The sequence below is a fragment of the Panthera tigris genome, chromosome C1 (genome assembly GCF_018350195.1).
Source record: "Panthera tigris isolate Pti1 chromosome C1, P.tigris_Pti1_mat1.1, whole genome shotgun sequence".
In the NCBI taxonomy this organism is placed as follows: domain Eukaryota; kingdom Metazoa; phylum Chordata; class Mammalia; order Carnivora; family Felidae; genus Panthera; species Panthera tigris.
In genome coordinates, this window is record NC_056667.1 from 84,834,077 (window position 1) to 84,855,164 (window position 21,088).

The 21,088-nt window shown below is 37.7% G+C and overlaps 1 protein-coding gene and 1 long non-coding RNA gene across 2 annotated transcripts in view; both read right to left on the reverse strand.

The window, feature by feature from the left end:
* Window positions 1-1,138: 1,138 nt before the first annotated feature.
* LOC122241210 lies at window positions 1,139-1,960 on the reverse strand. The gene is made up of 2 exons (XR_006221239.1): window positions 1,546-1,960; window positions 1,139-1,347 (listed from the first exon to the last, which is right to left on the reverse strand). It is a non-coding gene; the product is annotated as an uncharacterized LOC122241210 (long non-coding RNA).
* Window positions 1,961-2,019: 59 nt separating this feature from the next.
* Window positions 2,020-21,088, reverse strand: part of DBT (dihydrolipoamide branched chain transacylase E2) — a 52,151-nt gene continuing 33,082 nt past the window's right edge. The window contains exons 5-11 of the mRNA XM_007093633.3: window positions 18,900-19,021; window positions 13,647-13,863; window positions 12,859-13,025; window positions 8,871-8,948; window positions 7,444-7,635; window positions 7,217-7,288; window positions 2,020-2,850 (exon numbers count right to left, since the gene is read on the reverse strand). Coding sequence (XP_007093695.1) covers window positions 2,683-2,850; window positions 7,217-7,288; window positions 7,444-7,635; window positions 8,871-8,948; window positions 12,859-13,025; window positions 13,647-13,863; window positions 18,900-19,021 — 1,016 coding nt within the window. The 3' untranslated portion in view covers window positions 2,020-2,682. The remainder of the gene's footprint in view (window positions 2,851-7,216; window positions 7,289-7,443; window positions 7,636-8,870; window positions 8,949-12,858; window positions 13,026-13,646; window positions 13,864-18,899; window positions 19,022-21,088) is intronic.

The following is a 21,088-nucleotide window of genomic DNA, read 5'->3' on the forward strand; positions in this document are numbered from 1 at the left end:
AAAACAGAGACAGTCTGGAATTTATTAAGTCCCTGGATCCAGCCATACCTGAAACCGATGCCCCTGAGGATTTCAGTTATATGAATCGAGTTCCCTTTGTAACATAACCTAGTAAGAATTAGGCTTTTGCTACTAATAGTGGAGAAAGTCCTGACAGTTAAGCTTTAAAAGTAAAGGTTCAGGCTGAAGAGGAGAGAAATTTGAACAATGGAATGCAACAAGTAGTCCCTGCATTTTTATCTCCCTCAAATCTTTGACCTTTTTGATAATGGTACTTATGACATGTCCCAGGGGACAAGAGTAGAAAAGAAAACAAAAGAAATGAAACCGCTTTCTCAATTGCTGAGAAAGCTCAGAGAAGACCTGGAGAAAGATAATGTAAAATCTGGGCTTTGTCAGGCAATTCACTTGATAGTGTCTCAACTCAATACTACTGCCTATTGGTTACTGGATTAAGTCAGACAAGTTGGTCAGAGTTGTGTTAAGACGTAAGGGGATTCACATGGGTTGAGCGTCAGTTTGCACATTAGTGGCTATGTGACATTAAAAAATTGTTATATATCTTATGGTGTTCTGTAACCAGAAATGGATAAAATATCTTCTGTGGCAGAGACAGCAATTATCCCCTAATATCCATTATTTCCTTCACCCATAGTAACAAAATATTTAGCTAAGCACATGCCTTCTCATTTCCCAGTCTCCTTTGCAGCTAGGTGTGGCTATATGACTAGGTTATAGTTATAATCATGGGATGGAAGGAGCACTGTCCACTGTAGATTTGGGGAATCTTCCTTAAGAGACAACTGATCATATGGTTAGTCATTTAAAAGTCTGCAAATGCCATTAATAGGGAATTGGTTAAATTATGGTACATCCTCCCATAATCCTCCCAGACAGAATTAGCAACATTTATTAGACACCCTCATAGCACCTTGTTTTTCTCCCCAGTTAGACATGTAATGATATTTTACTGTTTAGAATTATTTAATACCTGCCTCCTCTATTTGACTGTAAATTAATGAAGGCAGGGACCATGAGGGCAGGTATTCTATGCCCAGTGCTTAGCACCATGCTGAGTATACAGTAGATGTTTAATATCAAATGTCTAACAAACACACACAGAATATTATGCAGCCACTTAAAAGTATGATAATGTAGAATTGTTTATTGACATGTCAAGTTACTTGTGATATAATGTTAAATTAAAAAATCAAATTATAAAATAGTAGATAAAGCATGATCTCATTTTTATAAAAAGAATAGCTATGTATACAGATACCTTGATCAAAATGTTAATAGTGGTATGATCATGGATGATTTCATTTTCTTTTTGACTCTTTGTACTACCTAAATTTAAAAAATAATAACATTCATTTGATCCATTATTTTCTAATTTACAGGTCATTTTCATTTTGAAAAAAAATCAAGCAGATTTAAAACAACCTTTTTTCTCACAAAATTTCACTTGAACATATAGTAATCAATTAGAAAACATTAGAAGCAAGCTGGATTTGAATGCAAATCAAAACATTGGATTATATTCACCTTGATGCTATTTCTGATTAAAGTGGGCCTCTTACAAAATGATCATTATGATACTTTCATTTCTGTATGAGATTTATTATTTTAATGTCCATAATTACTCATTAGACTCTTCTCTCTCTTGTTATGCACATTCCTTCTTAGGATATGGAGAATGGAATACATCTTAATTTCTTATTCTATTCTATGTTTTAGCTGAAGACAAGAAAGATAAAAAATAGTTAAAAGGCAATGGACTTCTAAATGTAAGACAATGTCAGCGGCTGCTACATTTAAAGCACTTCTCTTACATGAGGCAAGTTTGCAGAGGTGGTTTTTTTCCTAACAACACACCAAAAAGTTACCAATTCTAAAAGAATATTCATTTTAAGCAAACACTTTTGATAGCCTTACTGGTTATAAAACTATAACTGGGATTTTTTTTTTTTTTTTTTTTTTTTTTTTTTAAATAAGCTCTATGCCCAAGGTGGGGCTTGCACTCATGACCTCAAGATCAGGAGTCACATGCTTTTCCGACTGAGCCAGCCAAGCACCCCTATAATTGGGCATTTTTAAGATTAGCTTATAATTTTCTCTTTTAAAAGATATTAGTTTATATAAACAAGACATTTACAGATAATCTCTACAAAGCAACATAACCGTGGATATCTTAAAAGTTTAAGTATAATTGCACTTTTTTATACAATAGTTAGCATTATTGTGGGGAAATGAAAGATACTTTTGTGTGTAAATTCCATTTCCCAACTAAGTGTAATTGAAAAGTTTCATTAAGGGGCAATCTAAAATTAAAAGAGGAAAAGAAAAAAAAAATAGGGTAAATACCAGATATTGCAATCTGTCTTTTAGTAACGTTAATTTCATTGTTCTTCCTAGTTTCAGTCCATGGACACAAAGACCTCAGCACCATAGTAAGAAGTCACACTATGACCTACAAAATGTGACAGCCCCGGGAGAACTATTACACCGTTATTCATTTTCTGTAAAATGTCTAACAGAACGGAGATAAATATTGTGCCTGGGAACCTGAATCACACAATACAAATCATTTATAATACAAATTGTGACAAAGAACGTGTGCTGTGCAGCGAGGCTCTACATGTTCTTTGGACGCTGAAAAAGTTCAATGACGCCTTATACTCTTCATTTCAGATCTAGGAGCATAAAAGCTGGGTTCTCTAAGTAGGATTTCCACAAATTAGAGAAGCGTGACATTGTAGCACCATCGATAATTCTGTGATCAGCTGACCAGCTCACGTTCATTATCTGTGCCTTAAACACTTCTCCTTTCTCGTTAAATCGGGGAAGGACCTAGAAATAAGGCAAAGAACAGAGTCAAACTTCACTTGCTCCAAGTACAAGCTCTAGCAACAGCAATGGTGAAAGACTAGGCAACCCCCCTTCCTGTGACAGAAAAGAAAGGGGCATCCCAACGACTTGAAAATTTTTCCCATCTCTGTACCTGCCTCAAGCTTTTCAGTTTCTCCAAGGTACTTCCTGTCTCCTGTATAATTTCCTTATATACAGTAAATCTCTTCTCAGATTTCAATTTGTTTTTAACAGTTATTTATTGAGCAGCTACTATGTGCCAGGTACTCTTCTTGACTCTGGGGCTAAACCAGTGAACAAAACAAATAACAATCCTTGCCTTCCTGGAGCTAACATTGTATGGAGAAAGAGAGAAAATTAAGATAAATAAGCAAAATATATAGCATGTTAGAGAAAAGTACAAAGGAAAAAATAAAGCCATGTGGAAAGGGGAGAGAGTGTAGGCAGTGGCCAGATGTAGGCAGCATTTTTTGTTTGACACGGTGGGCAGGGAAAGCTTCACCATCGTTTCCTTACTGAAGGCAGCGAGGAAACAAGCCACATGTATCTTCAAAGAGAGACAGAGGGGAAACATGACTTTGGAGTGTTAGAGGAACAGCAAAGTAGGCAGGGTGGCTGCAGTGGAGGGGCAGGGGTGAGAGGTGGGAGATGAGGTCATGGATGGAGCAGAAAGAAAGTGGGGCACACTGTCAAGGGCAATGCTTCTCAATCTGTTTTTGGTAAATGACTTATTGTTATTAAAAAAATTTTTTTAATACAGGGGCACCTGGGTGGCTCAGTTAGTTGGGTGTCTAACTTTGGCTCAGGTCATGATTTTGTGGTTCATGGGTTCGAGCCATGCATCGGGCTCTGTGTTGACAGCTCAGAGCCTGGAGCCTGCTTCGGATTCTGTGTCTCCCTCTTTCTCTGCCCTTCCCCGACTCATACTCTGTGTCTCTCTCTCAAAAATAAATAAATAAAATAAAATAAAATAAAATAAAATTTCTAATCCATTGCAAGCTATTTTTTAAAAATATAGTAAAAGTAAATTACTAAAAGAAAATTTTAAAAGATATATAAAACACAAGCCCTAACTTCTTGTATTAGATTCAATACACCAAAAATCACCTGTCAAACTGCTGTGAAAGCATCTAAGCCCTACTCTCCCTTTCTGTACTGGTGTCCTCACAGTCTGGATACAACATTCATGGCCTCACATGGGTACCTGATCACACTGCGTAGCACCAGTGGAAGGCCATATAGGCCACTGCAGCTACTTTGGCTCTGATCTAAGTGAGGTGAGAAGTTATTGGAGGTTTCTGGGCAGAATGGTCATTTACTGAAAGGGGAAAACTTCAGGAGAAGTAAGTTTGAGAGTGGGGGGTGGTGAGGAAAGGAACAGGAAACTCAAGATGCCTAATTAGATATCCAATCAGGATATATGAATTTCCAGATCAAAGGAGAGATATAAACTTGAGTGTCATCAGTATATAAATGGCGCTTAAAGCCATAAGATGGGATCAGATAAAGAAAACGGCCAGAAGGGGGCCCAGGAATACCCCACAGCTTAAAGAGAGAATCAAAATCTTCCTTGGGAGATAAGGAAGTTTCAGCAAAGGAGCCTCAAAGGGAATCAGCAGTAGACAGAAGGAAAGTCACAATAGCAAGGTATTCTGCAAAGTCACAGTGAAAGAGGTTTTCCAAGGAAGTGGGATGGCTCAATTGACTCAGGTGCAGCCAATAGGTCAGGGAAGACAAGGACAGAGAACTGAGTTATGTGGGGGTTTTCATAACTTAGACTTTTTGGCAACAAGACGTTCAAAATTTATAGTGAAAACAGAAAATGACAAAGGACAGATGACACTATGAAAGAAAGGGATTGGAGACACACTATTTGTTCCCACCCGACAAATATTAGAAGACTTATACTCCAAGAACTATTCTTCATAGCTTGATGAAATCATGGGTAACAATGATTTGGTAAAAACACACCTATTGAACAGATATCTGCACACCAATGTTCATAGCCGCACTATTCACAATAGCCAAAAAAAGAAAACAACTCAAATACTCATTAGAGATGAACAGATAAACAAAAAGTGATGTACACAAGCAGAGTTTGTTGGGCCAAGGAAACACTTCAGGAGATGGATGGTGGTGTGGTTGTAAACACATGAATGTACCTAATGCCACTGAACTGTACACATTAAAATGGTAAACTTATGTTTTGTAGATTTTACCATAATTACACACACACACACACACACACAATCCAGAAGAAAATACATCTTATCTTTAAGGAAAAAGAAAAACAAAACTTTCTCAGATAGGTATGATGGCTTGGAAACTGTAGGAAGTCAGAATTCTGTGAGATTCAAATGCTGGGTGGAGAATGGGTGACAGGGAAATTATATTCAGAGACACTCCTGATTTGTAAAGAACAGAGTCTCACTATGTGTTTCTGGATCTCTCTCCCTATCTCCTCTCTATGCTAGAAGGGAGAGTAGATGCTAGGAAAAAGGTATCTTATCTGTAAGAAAGCAAATCAAAGGCTGAATGAGGGACACCTGGGAGGCTCAGTAGGTTAAGCGTTCGACTCTTGATTTTGGCTCAGGTCAGGATCTCACAGTTTGTAGGATCCAGCCCCATGTCGGGCTCTGTGCTGGCAGGATGGAGCCTGCTTCGGATTCTCTCTCTCTCTCCCTCTCTCCCTCTCTCTCTCCCTCTCTCTCTCTCTCTCTCTCTCTCTGCCCCTCCTCTGCTCATGTGCGCTCTTGTTCTTTCTCTCTCTCAAAATAAATAAGTGAATGTTAAAAAAAAGTTTGAAAATATTGGAAGTGCAATTACAGAGGCTTTATATTCTGTTTTTGGAAGAGAATGCTTAACACTGAAAAATTATTGATCTGATGAGGGCAAGGTTCATACTTATGTTGCTTGGAACTCTAGTTACATGTTGTCTCTGCTTCAAAGCCTTCCATTCAGATAAGTAACATTTTGTTGTATTAAAAGACTCTAAGGAGGGGTGCTTGGGTGGCTCAGTTGGTTACATGTCCAAATCTTGGTTTCAGCTCAGGTTCATCATCTCACAGTTCCTGAGATCGAGCCCCACATTGGGCTCTGCACTGACAGTGCAGAATCTGCTTGGGATTCTCTCTCTACCCTTACCCGTCTGTCTCTCTCTCTCTGTCTCTCTGTCTCTCTTTCTCTCTCTCAAAATAAACAAACATTAAAAAAAAAAAAAAAAGGCTGAATGAAAGTATCTGTGGAGGCTTGGATGCCAACACAAAAGTAATACTCATGAAAGACAAGTCCCAGGGATACTCAGTGTGGAAGCATCATAAACATAAAGAAAAAAGATTCTTCCGAAAGCATGAAGACCAAAATCATAGTCAATGTGGTGATGACATTTAATAATGGTGGTACTGAGATGGAATCCAGGGGCTTACTTCTTTTAACTCTAGTGGTTCTCAACACTGAGTTAATAGGGATGCCCAAGCCCTATCTGCTACACCCCCCAATTGTGATTCAGTTGGTATAGGGTGAGCTTAGGCATTTTTTTCCCAAGGTCCCCACATAGCCAAGGTTAAGAATCATTGCAACCCTTATTCTAGGTCAGTGTCTCCTAAAACATGGCCACAGGTCACTCATGTTGGAACCACCTGGGTTCTTATTTAAAATGTTAAGTTCTGGAAGCTCGGTCCCCAAGGCTAAGAATACTGCAATTTTTTTTTTTTTTTTTGAAGTTTATTTATTTTGGGAGAGTAAGAGAGAGAGAGAGAGAGAGACAGGGAAGGAGAGAGAATCCCAAGTGGGCTCCACACTGCCAGTGCAGAGCCTGATATGGGGCTCGAACCCATAAACCGTGAGATCACGACCTGAGCCAAAACCAAGAGCCAAGACGCTTAACCAACTGAGTCACCCAGGTGCCCCAAGAATACTGCATTTTTAACTAGTACTCTCAACAATTCTTGAACAGAGCGAAGTTTGAGAAAAATTCTCTAAATGGTGTCTCACTGTGCTATAAACAATAAATTTATACTGGCCTACTATTATCTTTGGTATTCGGAAATGAAAATTTTTGATAGAAGTAGATTGGCTATATTTGTGGTTATCCATGATGACTGACATCAGTGCCTGGCATAAACCACGATGGTTGATCCATACAGAACAATGCAGATCACCACCATGTTATACACAGAGGCAGACACTAGAATTGCAGGCCTACCTCTTAGGAAGAAATAACTGGCCTACTGAGCCAAATGTTATACTCAAACCTACAAAGCAAGGGAAAAACCACTGAAATGTCACTCTGTTGTGTTTACTCTCCCAATTTGCTAAGACTCTTTTGCCAGTTAGTTGATAAACATACCTTGATGGATCCGAGAGCCCCAATTGCTACTTCGGGTGGCAGTATCACTGGTTTGGCATAGGTCCCACCAATCTGAAAAAAAAAAAAAAAAAGAAAAGTAAAAAGGAAAAGTAGAAAAAGTAAGCTTTTGGGGAACAAATGGGAAATGCAATATCGTATTTTTCATTGAATATATGATCAGAAACCTTAAGTTATGGTTTATGAATTTGAACATTCCTATTACTCACTGATCCGATGTTGGAAAGGGTAAATGTTCCTCCTGTAAGGTCAGTGGTACTGAGCTGACCTGCAGAGCCCAATTTCTGAAGGCGGTTCAACTCAGTGGCGATCTCAAATATAGAGCAGATCTGAACGTTTTTCACATTAGGGACAATCAACCCCTGCTCAGTATCCATTGCTATCCCAATGTTGTGAGAAGCCTAAAAAAAAATTATAGAGTAAGCCTTTTCATAAGTTAACAGAAAAGAAAGGAACAACCTTCACTATCGTATAAAAACAACTGCCAAAAACTGTTTCTACCAGATTGGTGATGATTTAAATAATTTTTAAAGGATTTTAAAAGGATTTTTTTCTAAAAGATAAATTTTTATTGGTAAGAATATAGGGCAACAGGCTATTTCTATACATTACTAGTGGATATATAAGCTGGGGGGTATATAAGATTTTCTTGGGAATATTTATCAATATGTACCAACATTTATAAAACTTTGTGTTTAGGAGATAAATATAGAAGTATATAGAGATACACAGGGATATTGAGTTCAGACTAAGTCTGAGAAACTGCAAACAATCAAAGTATTTATCAATAATAAGCCACTGGTTAAACAAATAACAAAATTATGTTTATTGACATGTAATGATGTCCATTATATATTAAATGAGAAAGGAATAAGTTTAAAACCTTTAAGTTAAAAACACAATATGTATAAATACATATGATTTTTTTTAAGTATGTGAAAATAAAATCCTGGAAGGATGCACATCTCCACACAAACAGTAAGTTATTTTAGGCTCATAGGATTGAAGGTAAAGATGGTTACCTTCTTGTCTGAATATTTTTTGCAACAAGTATATACTTAATCAGGAAATTGTATTAATCATATGTATGAGTCATATTGTATGGGAAGATTTTAAATCCGACCAGCTAAAATATCTAAGCTCACTTTCTAATAAGAAATATAAATAAGGATCAGCATCCCAAAAAGTGTTCTCAGTTTCAATAAATCTTCAGTCCAAACAGAAGAGTTCACTCAAGTGGAATCCATACTTTCATTACTTTTCCTATTTCTGGTTAAATTATTCTGGTTTTAAAAACTGCAGGAACTCCATTTTGAGAGAGGTTATTCCTTTGAGGGGAGGATATGCACAATGGTTAACATAATCCATTGCTTGACAGCCATTTATTTCTATTATTTTAAGCGATAAACCAAAGGGGCTTAAAAATGGTACTCCATATATCTGAACAGTATCATTATTAACAAATAAAATCATTAACAATAGTAGCAAATTATACTTCGGTTTAATATTTTATCTCATACCTTTAATTCTAGTCTAAAAAAACCCCGCTGTTTGAGGTACAAAAGATTTTCTAACCTACAAGTACATCTGCACTATTTTCTGTATTTGCAAGAACTTGCCAGAACACATAGCCAACCTTATATGTTATGTTCTGGCAGTTTTCATCCACAGAAGCATTAAGGATAGGAAACTGTAGTAGTCCCAAGGAAGCAGCCTGTTTAACAGAAAGAGAATGCAACATTAGTACTTTTAACTCAGGAAACTGGAAGCAGTAAGAGGTGTGAGGGAGGGAGGGAGCTTTATTTAATGATGCTTAATTACGCTGAGCTTAATTTCAAGTCTATATGTACCTAGGTATATTACTCCCAATGTTACCTCCAAGCAGGCGTGCAACTAGGTCACCTAATCACTTAAGAATAAAAGATAACATTGTCAGGCAGCTGTAAACATCAAGATTTTCAAAATGACTATACAGATCAACCAAAGTACCATAGAAAATATCTAAATTCTATGTGATTTCCTCACTTGCACATAGAATCTTACATGAGAAGTAAACTTGTAGTTCAAAACACTGAATTAAAACACAAAAAGGTAGTAAGCTGTTTCCCTGTGGAGAAAGAACAAGTGATAAGTGTTTCCAAGGGCACCGACCATGCTCGTGTTCCAATAGGTGTCTTTGGCCTAGTGAAGGGCAGAGCTGGTGTGAACATTTACTTTAGAGTTCACCTTCCCAAACTCTCCCTCCTCTGCCTTCTTCTCCCTTAATCTTTTTTCCTTTTTTTTCCCTCTTCTTACTTTGTAACGTTCCTCTTCTGTCCATATTCAAGTTTTCCTAACTGTCTGCTAAATGTTTTCTGTATCTGTTTCTCTGCCCATCCAGGATCTAATCAAAGTTCACACATTGCATTTGGTTGTCATGCCTTGTATTCAATTTTAAAAATAGGAAAATAAAAAATGCTTAAAACTGTCCTTAAAATCCAGCCCTCTTTATCTAGTCCAATTAAGAGTCCTTTATATGTACTGTGTTAAGTGTTATTTTTGTCTGTAGGTCAGTAGTCATGTCAGGAAAAAAAAAAAATCATTTCCTTGGGGCGCCTGGGTGGCTCAGTTGGTTGAGTGTCCGACTTCGGCTCAAATCATGATCTCACGGCTGGTGAGTTCAAGCCCCGCATTGGGCTCTGTGCTGACAGCTCAGAGCCTGGAGCCTGCTTCAGATTCTGTGTCTCCCTCTCTCTCTGCCCCTCCCCCGCTCATGCTCTGTCTCTGTCAAAAATAAGTAAACATTCAAAAAAAATTTTTAAAAAATCATTTCCTTGAACTAGAGAGTTAAAGCAGGTTTTACTAAGCATTTGATTTGACAACTGTAACTTTAATCTTCTCTATATAAAAATCCATAACTAAGGTTAAAGCATTACACATAAAAACACTATTTTGAATGTAATCCAAATTTTATAAAAGAAAAACCAAAGTGTGTGTTCACAGATACGAGGTCATTTTTTCCTTCTACAATAGATTGTAGTATTTTCCAAATGTTCTGAAGTTTACATAGGCAGAAAAAAATGTTGTTTGAAAACAAATAAAGCACACTAAATTTTATTTTCAAAATAAAGATATTTCATTCAGATTGGAACAATGAAGAAAAATAATAAAAGAAGTTCAATATATTAAAAAGTTGGTCTCTGCTTGCTTCAAAACAGACATCACCAGTGTCACTCACATTATTTTTAACTCTCCATTTTCCAGCTCTTTCCCTCAGCCTACAAATCTGTTCCAGTTTTTCTAGGAGGGGAGAGGGCAGATGGAATCTTTCTTTACTCCAAACAAGCACTATAATTGCCCTCTGTGCCTATGCTCTATCTGCTTTTTACCAGATATTTTTAGTGTCTTCCTCAATTTCTATTCATTCACCAACTAACTGGAATCAAGCTTCTACCTCAACAATACTTTATTCAATCAGTTCTGGGTAAGGCTACTCATGACCTCTTCATTACTACTCCAATAGCCTGTTCCCATCCTAACTTTTTTTTTTTTTAAGGGCTTTATATTTATTTATTTTTTAAGTAATTTCCACAATCAACATGGGGCTTGAACTCATGACCCCAATATTAAGAGTCACATGCTCTACTGACTGAGGCAGCCAGGTGTCACCCATCCCAACTTCCTTCTTGTCTCTTGGTATGAGAAGCTGAAGAAATGGCCCCGATGGTTCAAGCCCCTCTTGTATCCATGCCCTCTGGTACTGCTCTGAGCTCAGTCATGTGACTTGCTTTGGCCAATGAAATAAGAACAAACTTGATGCAGCAAAGCTTAGAAACGTGCTTGACGTTTCTGCTTCCTCTCTTCATCCCTGACAGTACTAGGAGACCACGTGCAGGCTAGCATGCTGGGGGGAAAAGAAACATGTGAGGGGAGAAATGAGTTATTTCTGCCAAGGCCATCCTACACCAGCCCACCCCTAGCCAACCTACTAGCTGTCTGTAGACAAAGAAATAAATCTGCCAAGATCAGCAGACTGGTTCTGTGGACTCATGAGAAGTAATAAATGGATGTTATTTCAAAGTACTAAATTTGGGGGTGATCTGTTGATACACTGACTTCTAGGAGACTCTTTCCTGGTTGTCATACCACTGACTCCACTCACTTTCTTCCACCGTCTCTGCCAACTCAATTTGCATCTACCCCTTAAATGCTGATGTAAAATCTGTAGCCTTCTTTTCTTCTCAGTTGCACACAATTTGGGTGATTTCATCCATCTGATTCAATTACTGTGTCTCTAAAAATGACTCTATAGCTAAAATATAACCCAGATGTCTCATTTATAGATATCTATTACATTGCATGTTTATAGAGCATCCGCTTAGTTGTTTAGGGTAGTTGCTAAAACAATGGAGATTAACAGTTTCTGCCCCAAGAAGCTCAGCATCCAGTGAAGAGAAAACAGAGCAAACATGTGCAATACACTGAGATACACTGCAATGAGAAACAAGAGTATTTAACTCAAACTGTGACAGCTACAGAAGGCTTCTGGAGGAGGGTATTCCTGAACAAAATTTGGCATTTAGGATGTGCAGGCATTTGATCAAGGAGGAGGGGGCACTTCACGTGAAGTCCAGCAGCCATGCAGGCTTAATCTGATTAGAACAGGAGTGACTGAGAGATAAGGCTGGAGAGGTAGGCAGTAGAGACTGCAATAATATTTGTATGCCAAACTAAGGAGTTTAGAAACTAACCTGAAAACAATGAAGGAGACCACTGAAAAGAACTGGGGAATACTACAGTAATTTCATTTATGGAAGGTCAGTCTTGGTACAGTACGGAGAAAGGGCTAGAGGGAAGCCAGCCACACTAGAATTAGAGATACCAGTATGCATTTTTGAGTAAAACAGACCAGAACCCAAAACTTGGCTTCTCCACTTGTAAGTTCCATATATCCTTGACAGGCTTCTCAATTTCTCTGAACCCTAATTTCCTTAAAGAGAAAGTGAATATAGCCATATTCACACGTCAGGGGTATTCTGAGAATTAAGAGAGATAATGTATATAGCATGCTTAGTACATAGTCTGCCACTTGGTACCTGCTTCATAAATGGTTGTGAATGTGAGCTAGACGTTGAGCTGCTTAAGGTCAGCTGACTGTCTTGGTTTTGTTTTGTTGTTGCTGTTTGTTTTGTTTTTGTTTTTTTGTTGTTTTGTTTTGCTTTGTTTTTGACTGTCTTGTTTTATAATGGTCCTAAGGCCTAGAAACAATTCCCAGGACGTTCAATACAAGTTTGTTGAGTAAATGAAAACGAACACATGTCAGTGATATGCAAGAACGATACCAAGTCTCATTTTTGTCCAAATCAGGATTTTGCTGGAGTGATCTTTTCAGAATTAAAGGCTTTACTTAACTGGCAAGACAATCCTTTAGCTAGCTCAAAGAGATGAGTTGATAAATTATGACACAAATTTCAATTTTATAAATTCCTATGAAACAAAGAAATAGTGCACTTGTACATTTTTCTAACCATGTGATATGGTGAAAAGTAATATTTTTATCTAAATCCATGGTTAACACATTGTATATTTGCAAAACAAAATTTTAATGGCCTATTCAAGCCCTGTCTGAAATGAATGAATCTCACCTTTAAGAAAAAGGGCAAAAAGGAGAGTTTAATTCCACGGGCAAAAGCAATGGGTTTTAATTCTTCTCGTAACTTAACCAGTTCAGTAAGGTCAACCTCATCACAATACCCAAAGTGAGGTATCTTCAGGGCTACAGACATGGTCTTGACCATTGCTTTATGAAAGCCTGGAAAACATTAAATACATGTATTTTTTTTTGAATTCTTAAATCCTTTAAACCTTTTTACTAAAACTGAAGATTCTCTAATGTCATTTACTTTTCCAACTAAACTTTTCCTCTTGAGGCTACCATCTTTATTACGTGATTTGAAAGACACTAATTCCAATGCTGAAGCACTGATTATAGCAGAGCACCCAAGGTCAAGTGTAATAACATTAGGAAGTAACTGCCTTCGATGCTGTGGTATACAGAAACATATAAAAAGATGCAAGCCATGTATTTACCTAATTATCCTAAGAGTTTATAAATAACAAATCAGAGCTAGTTATTTGGAAGGTAACTAAAAATTGTAACATCTTAAAAAAAAATTATAACATCTTAAGTCTTCAAAAAGAGCAATTATCAGTATGTGTATAGTCCAAGAAACCTGCCAACCTATTACTCTTCAGAAATTAACAGAAATACACTGAAACTTTTCTGGAAAAACTATGTTATTTCACCGCTAAAAAAGGGGGAATTTGAACTTTCCCCTCAGTAAGAATTGAAAACACCATACTATACAGAACGATCTAGTGAAGTAAATATCCCCAGATAACTTGTCCTAGTGCCTTACATTACTGTTATTACCTTTTATGGGTTCTGTTTTGTCTTTGCCTGTGAATACTGGAGGTTTTGATATTGGTACGGGAATAGTTCTGTCTTTTGGTTTGGGTGGAGGTGGCACGATTTCAGCTTTTGGTGAAGGAGGTAATATAGCTCCAGTCTGCTTTTCCAAATAGTTGAGAATATCTTCTTTAAGTATTCTGCCATCTTTTCCTGAGCCAACAACTTCACTCAGCTTAATCTAAAAAAATGACACATTTTAATGCTAAAAATAAAATGTCCAACATTTAAATCTCTAAATGGAATTTAACCAATTGAAAAAAAAAAAAGGCTCTCTGCCCAATAAATTAGTATAAGGAAAGAACATTTTTATTATCTTCATAGAATGCTAGCAAACAATAGCTGCCCTTCATATGTAATCATTTGTTACTTTTTAAAATTCATTTGTTACTTTTTTTTTAAGTTTATTTTTTAAAAGAGAGAAAGAGAACATGCTGTCTCACATGAGCAGGGGTGAGGCAGCGAGAGAGGGAGACAAAGGAACCAAAGCAGGCTCCTCACCGCAGCAGAGAGCCTGATTTGGGGCTTGAACTCAGGAACTGCGAGATCATGACCTGAGCCGAAGTTGGACACTTAACTGACTGAGCCAACCAGGCGCCCCACATTTGTTACTTTTGTATATGCTGTTCATTTGCCAATGTGTTAACAATGCAGTATCTACACTGTCCATTTGCCAATGTTGTAACAATGCAGTATCTGCATTGCAGATAATCTGCACTGCACTGCATATAATCCATAGCTATGAGAACTTACATTTTTAAAGTCAACTATTTTTAAACTTCTTGCAGTTCTTACTAGATTTTTTTCTTTTTTGGAGACTATATAAGAAGAACTCAAAGTTTAAAGAGTTAAACACTGTAACAAATGTCAACCCATGTTTTGACCTTAGAAAGCAAGATGGACTCACTCATGTCAAGCAGTGACTTAAGCAGCCAAAGGTATTGCAGCTAACAGCAGGCCGCATCACCCAAACCAGCATAGTACTAAGGACTGATAATAGTAAGGTCGTGAGAATCTGGAAGAACCAGGAACTATTCGAATCACCAGAGGCCTGTCAAAGCCTAAGACTAAACTCCTTTAAAAAGGGAAGACTTCTGTAGCAAACAGACTCTCCAGATGCTGAGCCTTCCACATGTGACTGCATTAAAAAGGCAGTTACCACCAAAAGTTCACCTGACTGATCTCTGAACAGAAGACATCTGATCCTCTACTGCCTGAACATAATAAGCAGCATGTGCCAAGAGGTGACCCAGGCCACAGCGAGTCCTCACCTCAACTCTCAAATGCATACCACTGACTTCGAGTTTGGTTTGTTAACCTCTTACCCCTTATTGTATCTTGTTTGTTGTGTTGTATTGTGACATGTATGAAGCCCAGTTAAATGCTTTATGACTGAATAAAGCTGATATTGTGGAATGACACTTATGTACATGCCTTTATGGCATGTTTAAAGCAACCTGGCTATCAGTACTACTAATAGTTAAAATAATCATCATACAAAAGCTCTTAGTTTTTTCTGATAGTTGTTTAAGAAAGATAAGTACAAAACATTGAAATTAGGGGTGCCTGGGTGGCTCAGTTGGTTAAGCATCCGACTTCCGCTCAGTCATGATCTCCAGGTTTGTGAGTTTGAGCCCTGCCTAGGGCTCTGTACTGATAGTTCAGAGCCTGGAGTTGGCTTCAGATTCTGGGTCTTCCTCTCTTTCTGCCCCTCCCTCACTCATGTTCTGTCTCTGTCTGTCTGTCTGTCTCTCTCTCTCCCAAAAATAAACATTGAAAAAATTGAAATTAATTTTATTGAGGCATATTTGGAATGTTGAGTTTCTCAGCCCAAGTTAAATGGCACATATGTTTTATTATTGCTTCCTACAGAATAGTAAATGACATAATTCCACTTTCCACTAGACACTCATTGTGAGATGGTGATTTATGACAAGTATATTTTTGGTCTTCCTCCCCAGATCTGGCACCGAGCTCCTAAAATCCTTGAAATGACCAGTGATAAAAAAGTGTCTTTTATTATGTTAATGAACCTTTGTAAAGCCCTTAGGGAACCTAAAGATGGAGGCTGGTTGCCAGGGGAACCAACTGTGTGATTAGACGTTTGTAACTTTCAGTACCCCTACCCCAGGGCAGGAGGTTGAATCAGTTGCTAACAGGCAATGATTTAATCAGTAGGGGTTATGTAATGAAGCTTCTAAAACACCCCACAATGCTTGGAGGCATTTAGAGAGCCTCCAAGTTGAACACTGGAGATTTGGGGAGATGGGCACACCTGGAGAGGGCATGGAACCTGTCCACCTCTTTCCACATATACCTCTGTGTCCCTCCATCTGGCTGTTCCTGAGTTGTATTCTTTTATAATAAATCAGTAATCTGGTGAGTAAATGAGTTTCCTACGTTGTATGAGCTGCTCTAGGAAATTAATCAAACCCAAAGAGGGGATTGTGTGGACCTCTCATCTGTAGCCAGTAGGCCAAAAGTATAGCCAATAACCTGGGCTTGCGATTGGCATGCTAAATTGGAGGGTAGGTCAATGGAACCTTGTCTCTGTAGGTAGTGGGTCAGAAGCATTGGTGATAACCTGGCTAGAGAGCATAGGAAGTATTGTGGGGGAAGGGTGGGCAGTCTTGTAGGATGGAATCATTAATCTGTCAATTCTGGCACTGTCTGTGGGCAGACAGTGTCAGAACTGAGCTGAACTGTAGGATACCCAGTTTTGTCCAGAGAATTGCTTGTTGTTGTTGTGGGGACCACGCCCACTCCCGATATACACATTGGAACTGGATCCAGGAACCAAAAAGGTTCATGATTTTTTTTTATTAAAAAAATTTTTTTTAATGTTTTTATTTATTATTATTATTTTTTTTTTTTAAACATGTATTTATTTTTGGGACAGAGAGAGACAGAGCATGAACGGGGGAGGGTCAGAGAGAGAGGGAGACACAGAATCCGAAGCAGGCTCCAGGCTCCAAGCTGTCAGCACAGAGCCTGACGCGGGGCTCGATTCACGGACCGCGAGATCATGACCTGAACCGAAGTCGGCTGCTTAACCGACTGAGCCACTCAGGCGCCCCTTTTATTTATTATTTTTGAGACAGAGAGAGACACAGCATGAGCAGGGGAGGGGCAGAGAGAGAGAGGGACACTAAATCCAAAGCAGGCTCCAGGCTCTGAGCTGTCAGCACAGAGCCCAATGGGGGGCTCAAACTCATGGAGTGTGAGATCATGAACTGAGCCGACGTCAGACGCTTAACCGACTGAGCCACCCAGGCGCCCCCATGATTCTTTCTGAAAACACTGTGATCTGGCTTTATTTAATCCCCTTTGTGTTTGGTTACAGAGATAAAATATTCTTGTTAAATTTAATTCTATTTAAATAGACACATAAGCTTAGATGATGGCCTCATACTTAGTGTGTATTAATTAATTTCTCAGGGTTAAGTCCTGCTTCATTTGTATTAGTGCTTCTCTAAGGATGACTTCAGAAGAATAAGACTTTATAGTGTCAAACATTTAGTTTATAACAAAGAATTTTGAGAATTTAAGCAAATAATTTTAGGTAATTTCAAACAACTGTAAATGCCATTGGTTTTTAATTTGATTCACAATTTATAATTTAATAATTTAAATTATAATTCATAATTTAAATTCAATTAATAAATACATAAACTGTGAAAAAAGAAAAGGTGATTTATAATAACAAAATCCAGTGATTTCCAGTAATTATACAAATCTCTAGTTATTATATACATCTTTAAGAAATGGCATAGGAAAACAAAATCATGCATTGTTATAGGCAGTTTTTCTATATAATTAAGAAAAAACATTAGTAAAAGAGTTTATAACTTTCAAAGCAATACACAAGATTATTTCATCTGATGCCCATAACAATGTAGTGTTTCATACTATTATTTCTATTTTCTATTATGCTAAATAGTCTTCATATTTGAACACATTGAATCACTGCATAAATTTTCATTAAGTGTTTATAACATAATTTACCCAAGCATATTCCTCATTTTGAACCATATGTGCCTTCTCACTTTGGGCTATATAAAACACTTGGAAGAATATATCCTAGATTGTTTCCTTGGGACAGTTTCCCAATGTTAGGATAATTGTCTAAAGGGATATGAACATTTTAATGACTCATTACATATTTCTAAAATGTAAGCTTCTTTTTTTTTCCCACTGTGACTTAACTACTTCTCTCAAAAACAGACAAAAATCCTGCATTGTGGGGTACAGTGGAAAGAACCCAAGTTTGAAAAAAGACAAATTCCCAGTTCAGCTACTTACTTGATTTTAGGCAGTTTAATCAACTTCTCTGCCTTTTGTCATCTGCAAAATGGGGATAATCCAAACCACCCTGCAGGATGGCTGTGAGGATTAGAGAGAACATGTACATGGTGTCTGACTCATAAACGCTCAAATAACAAAGGCAATAATTGTTGAGGCAGTATGTAATGATCAAGGGCACTGGTTCTGCAGTCACAGAATCTCACTTCAGGATCCTGGCCCCACCACGGTGTTAGTTGTGTGATCTTGGACCTGTTACTTGACTCTCTCCAAGTCTCTAAATAGCCCCCATAATTTACAGCATTGTTGTAAAGATCAATGAGATAACACGTACACACTTATTGCAGTACCTGGGGGCCACCTAGCCCTAAAGGGAAAGCACCAATGACTGGATGATAAGAAGGAATACAAAAGGCTGGTCTGCTAGCCTCAACTCAGTACAATTCTTTGGTGTTCTCCAACTCCTTTAAATCAGATCCTTGAGACCACATCGTTGCCTGGCCTATTTCCCTTTTCTTCCCTTCTCTATCTTGCTTCCCTCATTCCCAGAAAAGGTATTCTCTCCCTCAGTCACTCCATTACATGCACCCAAACCCCTGTCTCAAGCTGGCTTCTAGGGTGCCTGATCTAAAACGCTAGTATTTATAAGTGTTCAAAAAATGGTAGCCCTGACTATTAGGCTCTAAGGAAGGATAATAAAATCCCATTGCCCAATTAATATAAGTAAGAAGTTTGCAATTTCTTCTCATTTCTTATTGGTGCTTTTATGCAACAATCACTTCTCAGTAACACACATTTTCATTTTCCTTTAATCTCAACTTGAGTCATCTCCTCATGGGAGAGCTGGCTACTTTTTCATAGACACAAATGTGTATTTTCTGTGTAATCTCGCACTTAAATACGAAGGAAACTTACATTGTTTTCCATTGCTAGGCGGCGAACTGCAGGGGTGGCCAGTGTTTTCTGGCCCTTTATCTCTTGGTGTGTGTGTTCATCATGGGACACAGCAGGAGTTTCAACAACATCTTCTTCTGAATCTGGTAACGAGGTAAAATGGTACTCTTTTGTTGAAAATGTTAAAAAAATAAAAATAAGCTTAGTGGCTTATAATACACAAATAAATTCAACTTAAAATTTATAGTCAGAAGCATACTAGTCAGGCTACTTCAAAATGGGAAAACACAACTACATGTTGGGAAACAATTGGGGGAGAGCAGAGGGGCATACTGGCACCTGGTAGTTTAATGATTATTACCTGGTGTTTACTTCATTTCTGTAAAAATCATGCAGCAGCTACAAGTTAAAAAATGAAAGCTTCTTCAATAAGTTTTAAACATTTTGTATTTTAAACACTTTTCTAATAAATTTCTCATATTTACAAATAGCATAAAATAAGAGTCAAATGTAAGACAAATTACATGAAAGAATCATGTAAAATCTGTGACAATCTTAAAATGCTTTCCCCAAATAATAAATATTTATAATTTTTCTCTGCTTTGAATACAGCTTAAGGAATGCTGTGGAAGATTTTATTTTCATGGCTAATGCTAATTTGGTTGGACCATTCTCTAAATCTAGAATATCTATAGAAGAAAAAGTACCCCAGACTATTAGCATGTATTTTCCAGGCTATTAGCATGTATTTTTGCAACCCAAAATAAAAAAGTGTTTGAGAGCATTTCATTGTCAGAGTCTGATGCTTGGAAATCAATGCTGCATAGCAGAAGTCTCTGTGGGAAGGAGTGCATTAGAGACTAAGCCTCTGAAAGCAGGCAACTGAATTTGCTTTGACATTCGATTCAAAGCCAGTAACAATTCTCCACTGCTCCACCTATGGAAACAGTCTCTCCATTCTTCCTCACTGGTCTATGAATTGGCCCAGTGGAGCTCTCACATTTCCCCAGAAGGAGACAAAGGGAAAACAAAACAAAACAACTTGTGTTGCGCATGAAGGGTAGCAGAATATGCCACCCCAAATATGCCACTTTGGTATAGTGATTATTTTGAGCTGCAAGCACTTGAAAAACAGCAAATGCAGGCAGAGACATTCTCTGAACTCTCATACACCTAAAGATGGATCTTCCAGAAGCAACTCCACTGTCATAAATCCCCTCCCTAGGAGTTTCATCCACCAGGAAAGATTGATTCTTATAAAAGAGGAGAGTAGAAGTCAGCAAACTTTGTCCCAAACTGTCATACCTCCCATGTATTCTCTAAGGACCCATTCAACTTCCATGAAAACTACTTACTCTCCCCTAGGAGGACTTTTCCCATTTCCCCTTTCCCTATAGAAATGCTATTTAAGCCTGAACTCTAAAGCTACCTCTTTGAGTTACTCACCTTTCCCTGGGTGTCTCCCATGAATAGATGAGTATGTACACATGTTAATAAACTTCTCTTTCTCTCTTGTTAATCTGTCTTTCATTACAAGAGTCTCAGCTAAGAACTCAGACGGTTAGTGGGTGAATTATTTTTCCTCTCCCACAAGCACCTATTATAGGTAAAATACTGCACTACATATACAATATCATAACTTAATCTTTACTCCAACTGTATAAGATAGGTGTTAGTATCCCATTTTATAGATTTTAAAAAGTTGATACTTCAAAGATGAAGGATTGGCCCAAGTTCACACAGCTAATAAAACTGTGAAGAGCTGGGATTCATTCCTAGGGTTGACTCACCCTGTGCTGTTTCCATTAGTTCATGGCACTAGTGAATTTTCTTTGTAGTCAAAGAAGCTAGAATACAACTCCTATTGTTCAAGGCATAATTTTGTTGTAATTTGAGAAACCTGTAGTATTGTCCACATCTGTTAAAGTTACTGGAGAAACTAGTAAGAAAGAAGGAGCATTAGGAACTAAGGTGCAAAGGGAAACCAAGGGAATTCAAATGTAGAAATTCCAAATCTAACCTGATTTAATGTGTATTTTTGCTGAAAATATGAGAAATATATAAAAGCCCAAATATATACAAAAGTTACAGGTTTCCAAAAGATCACTGAATTTATTGCCACTCACCTTTCTGGAAAACATTCTGATATATGACAAAGTAGGACTGCCTTTTAGAATAATTTGAGTACAAATATGAGTAATAAAACATTG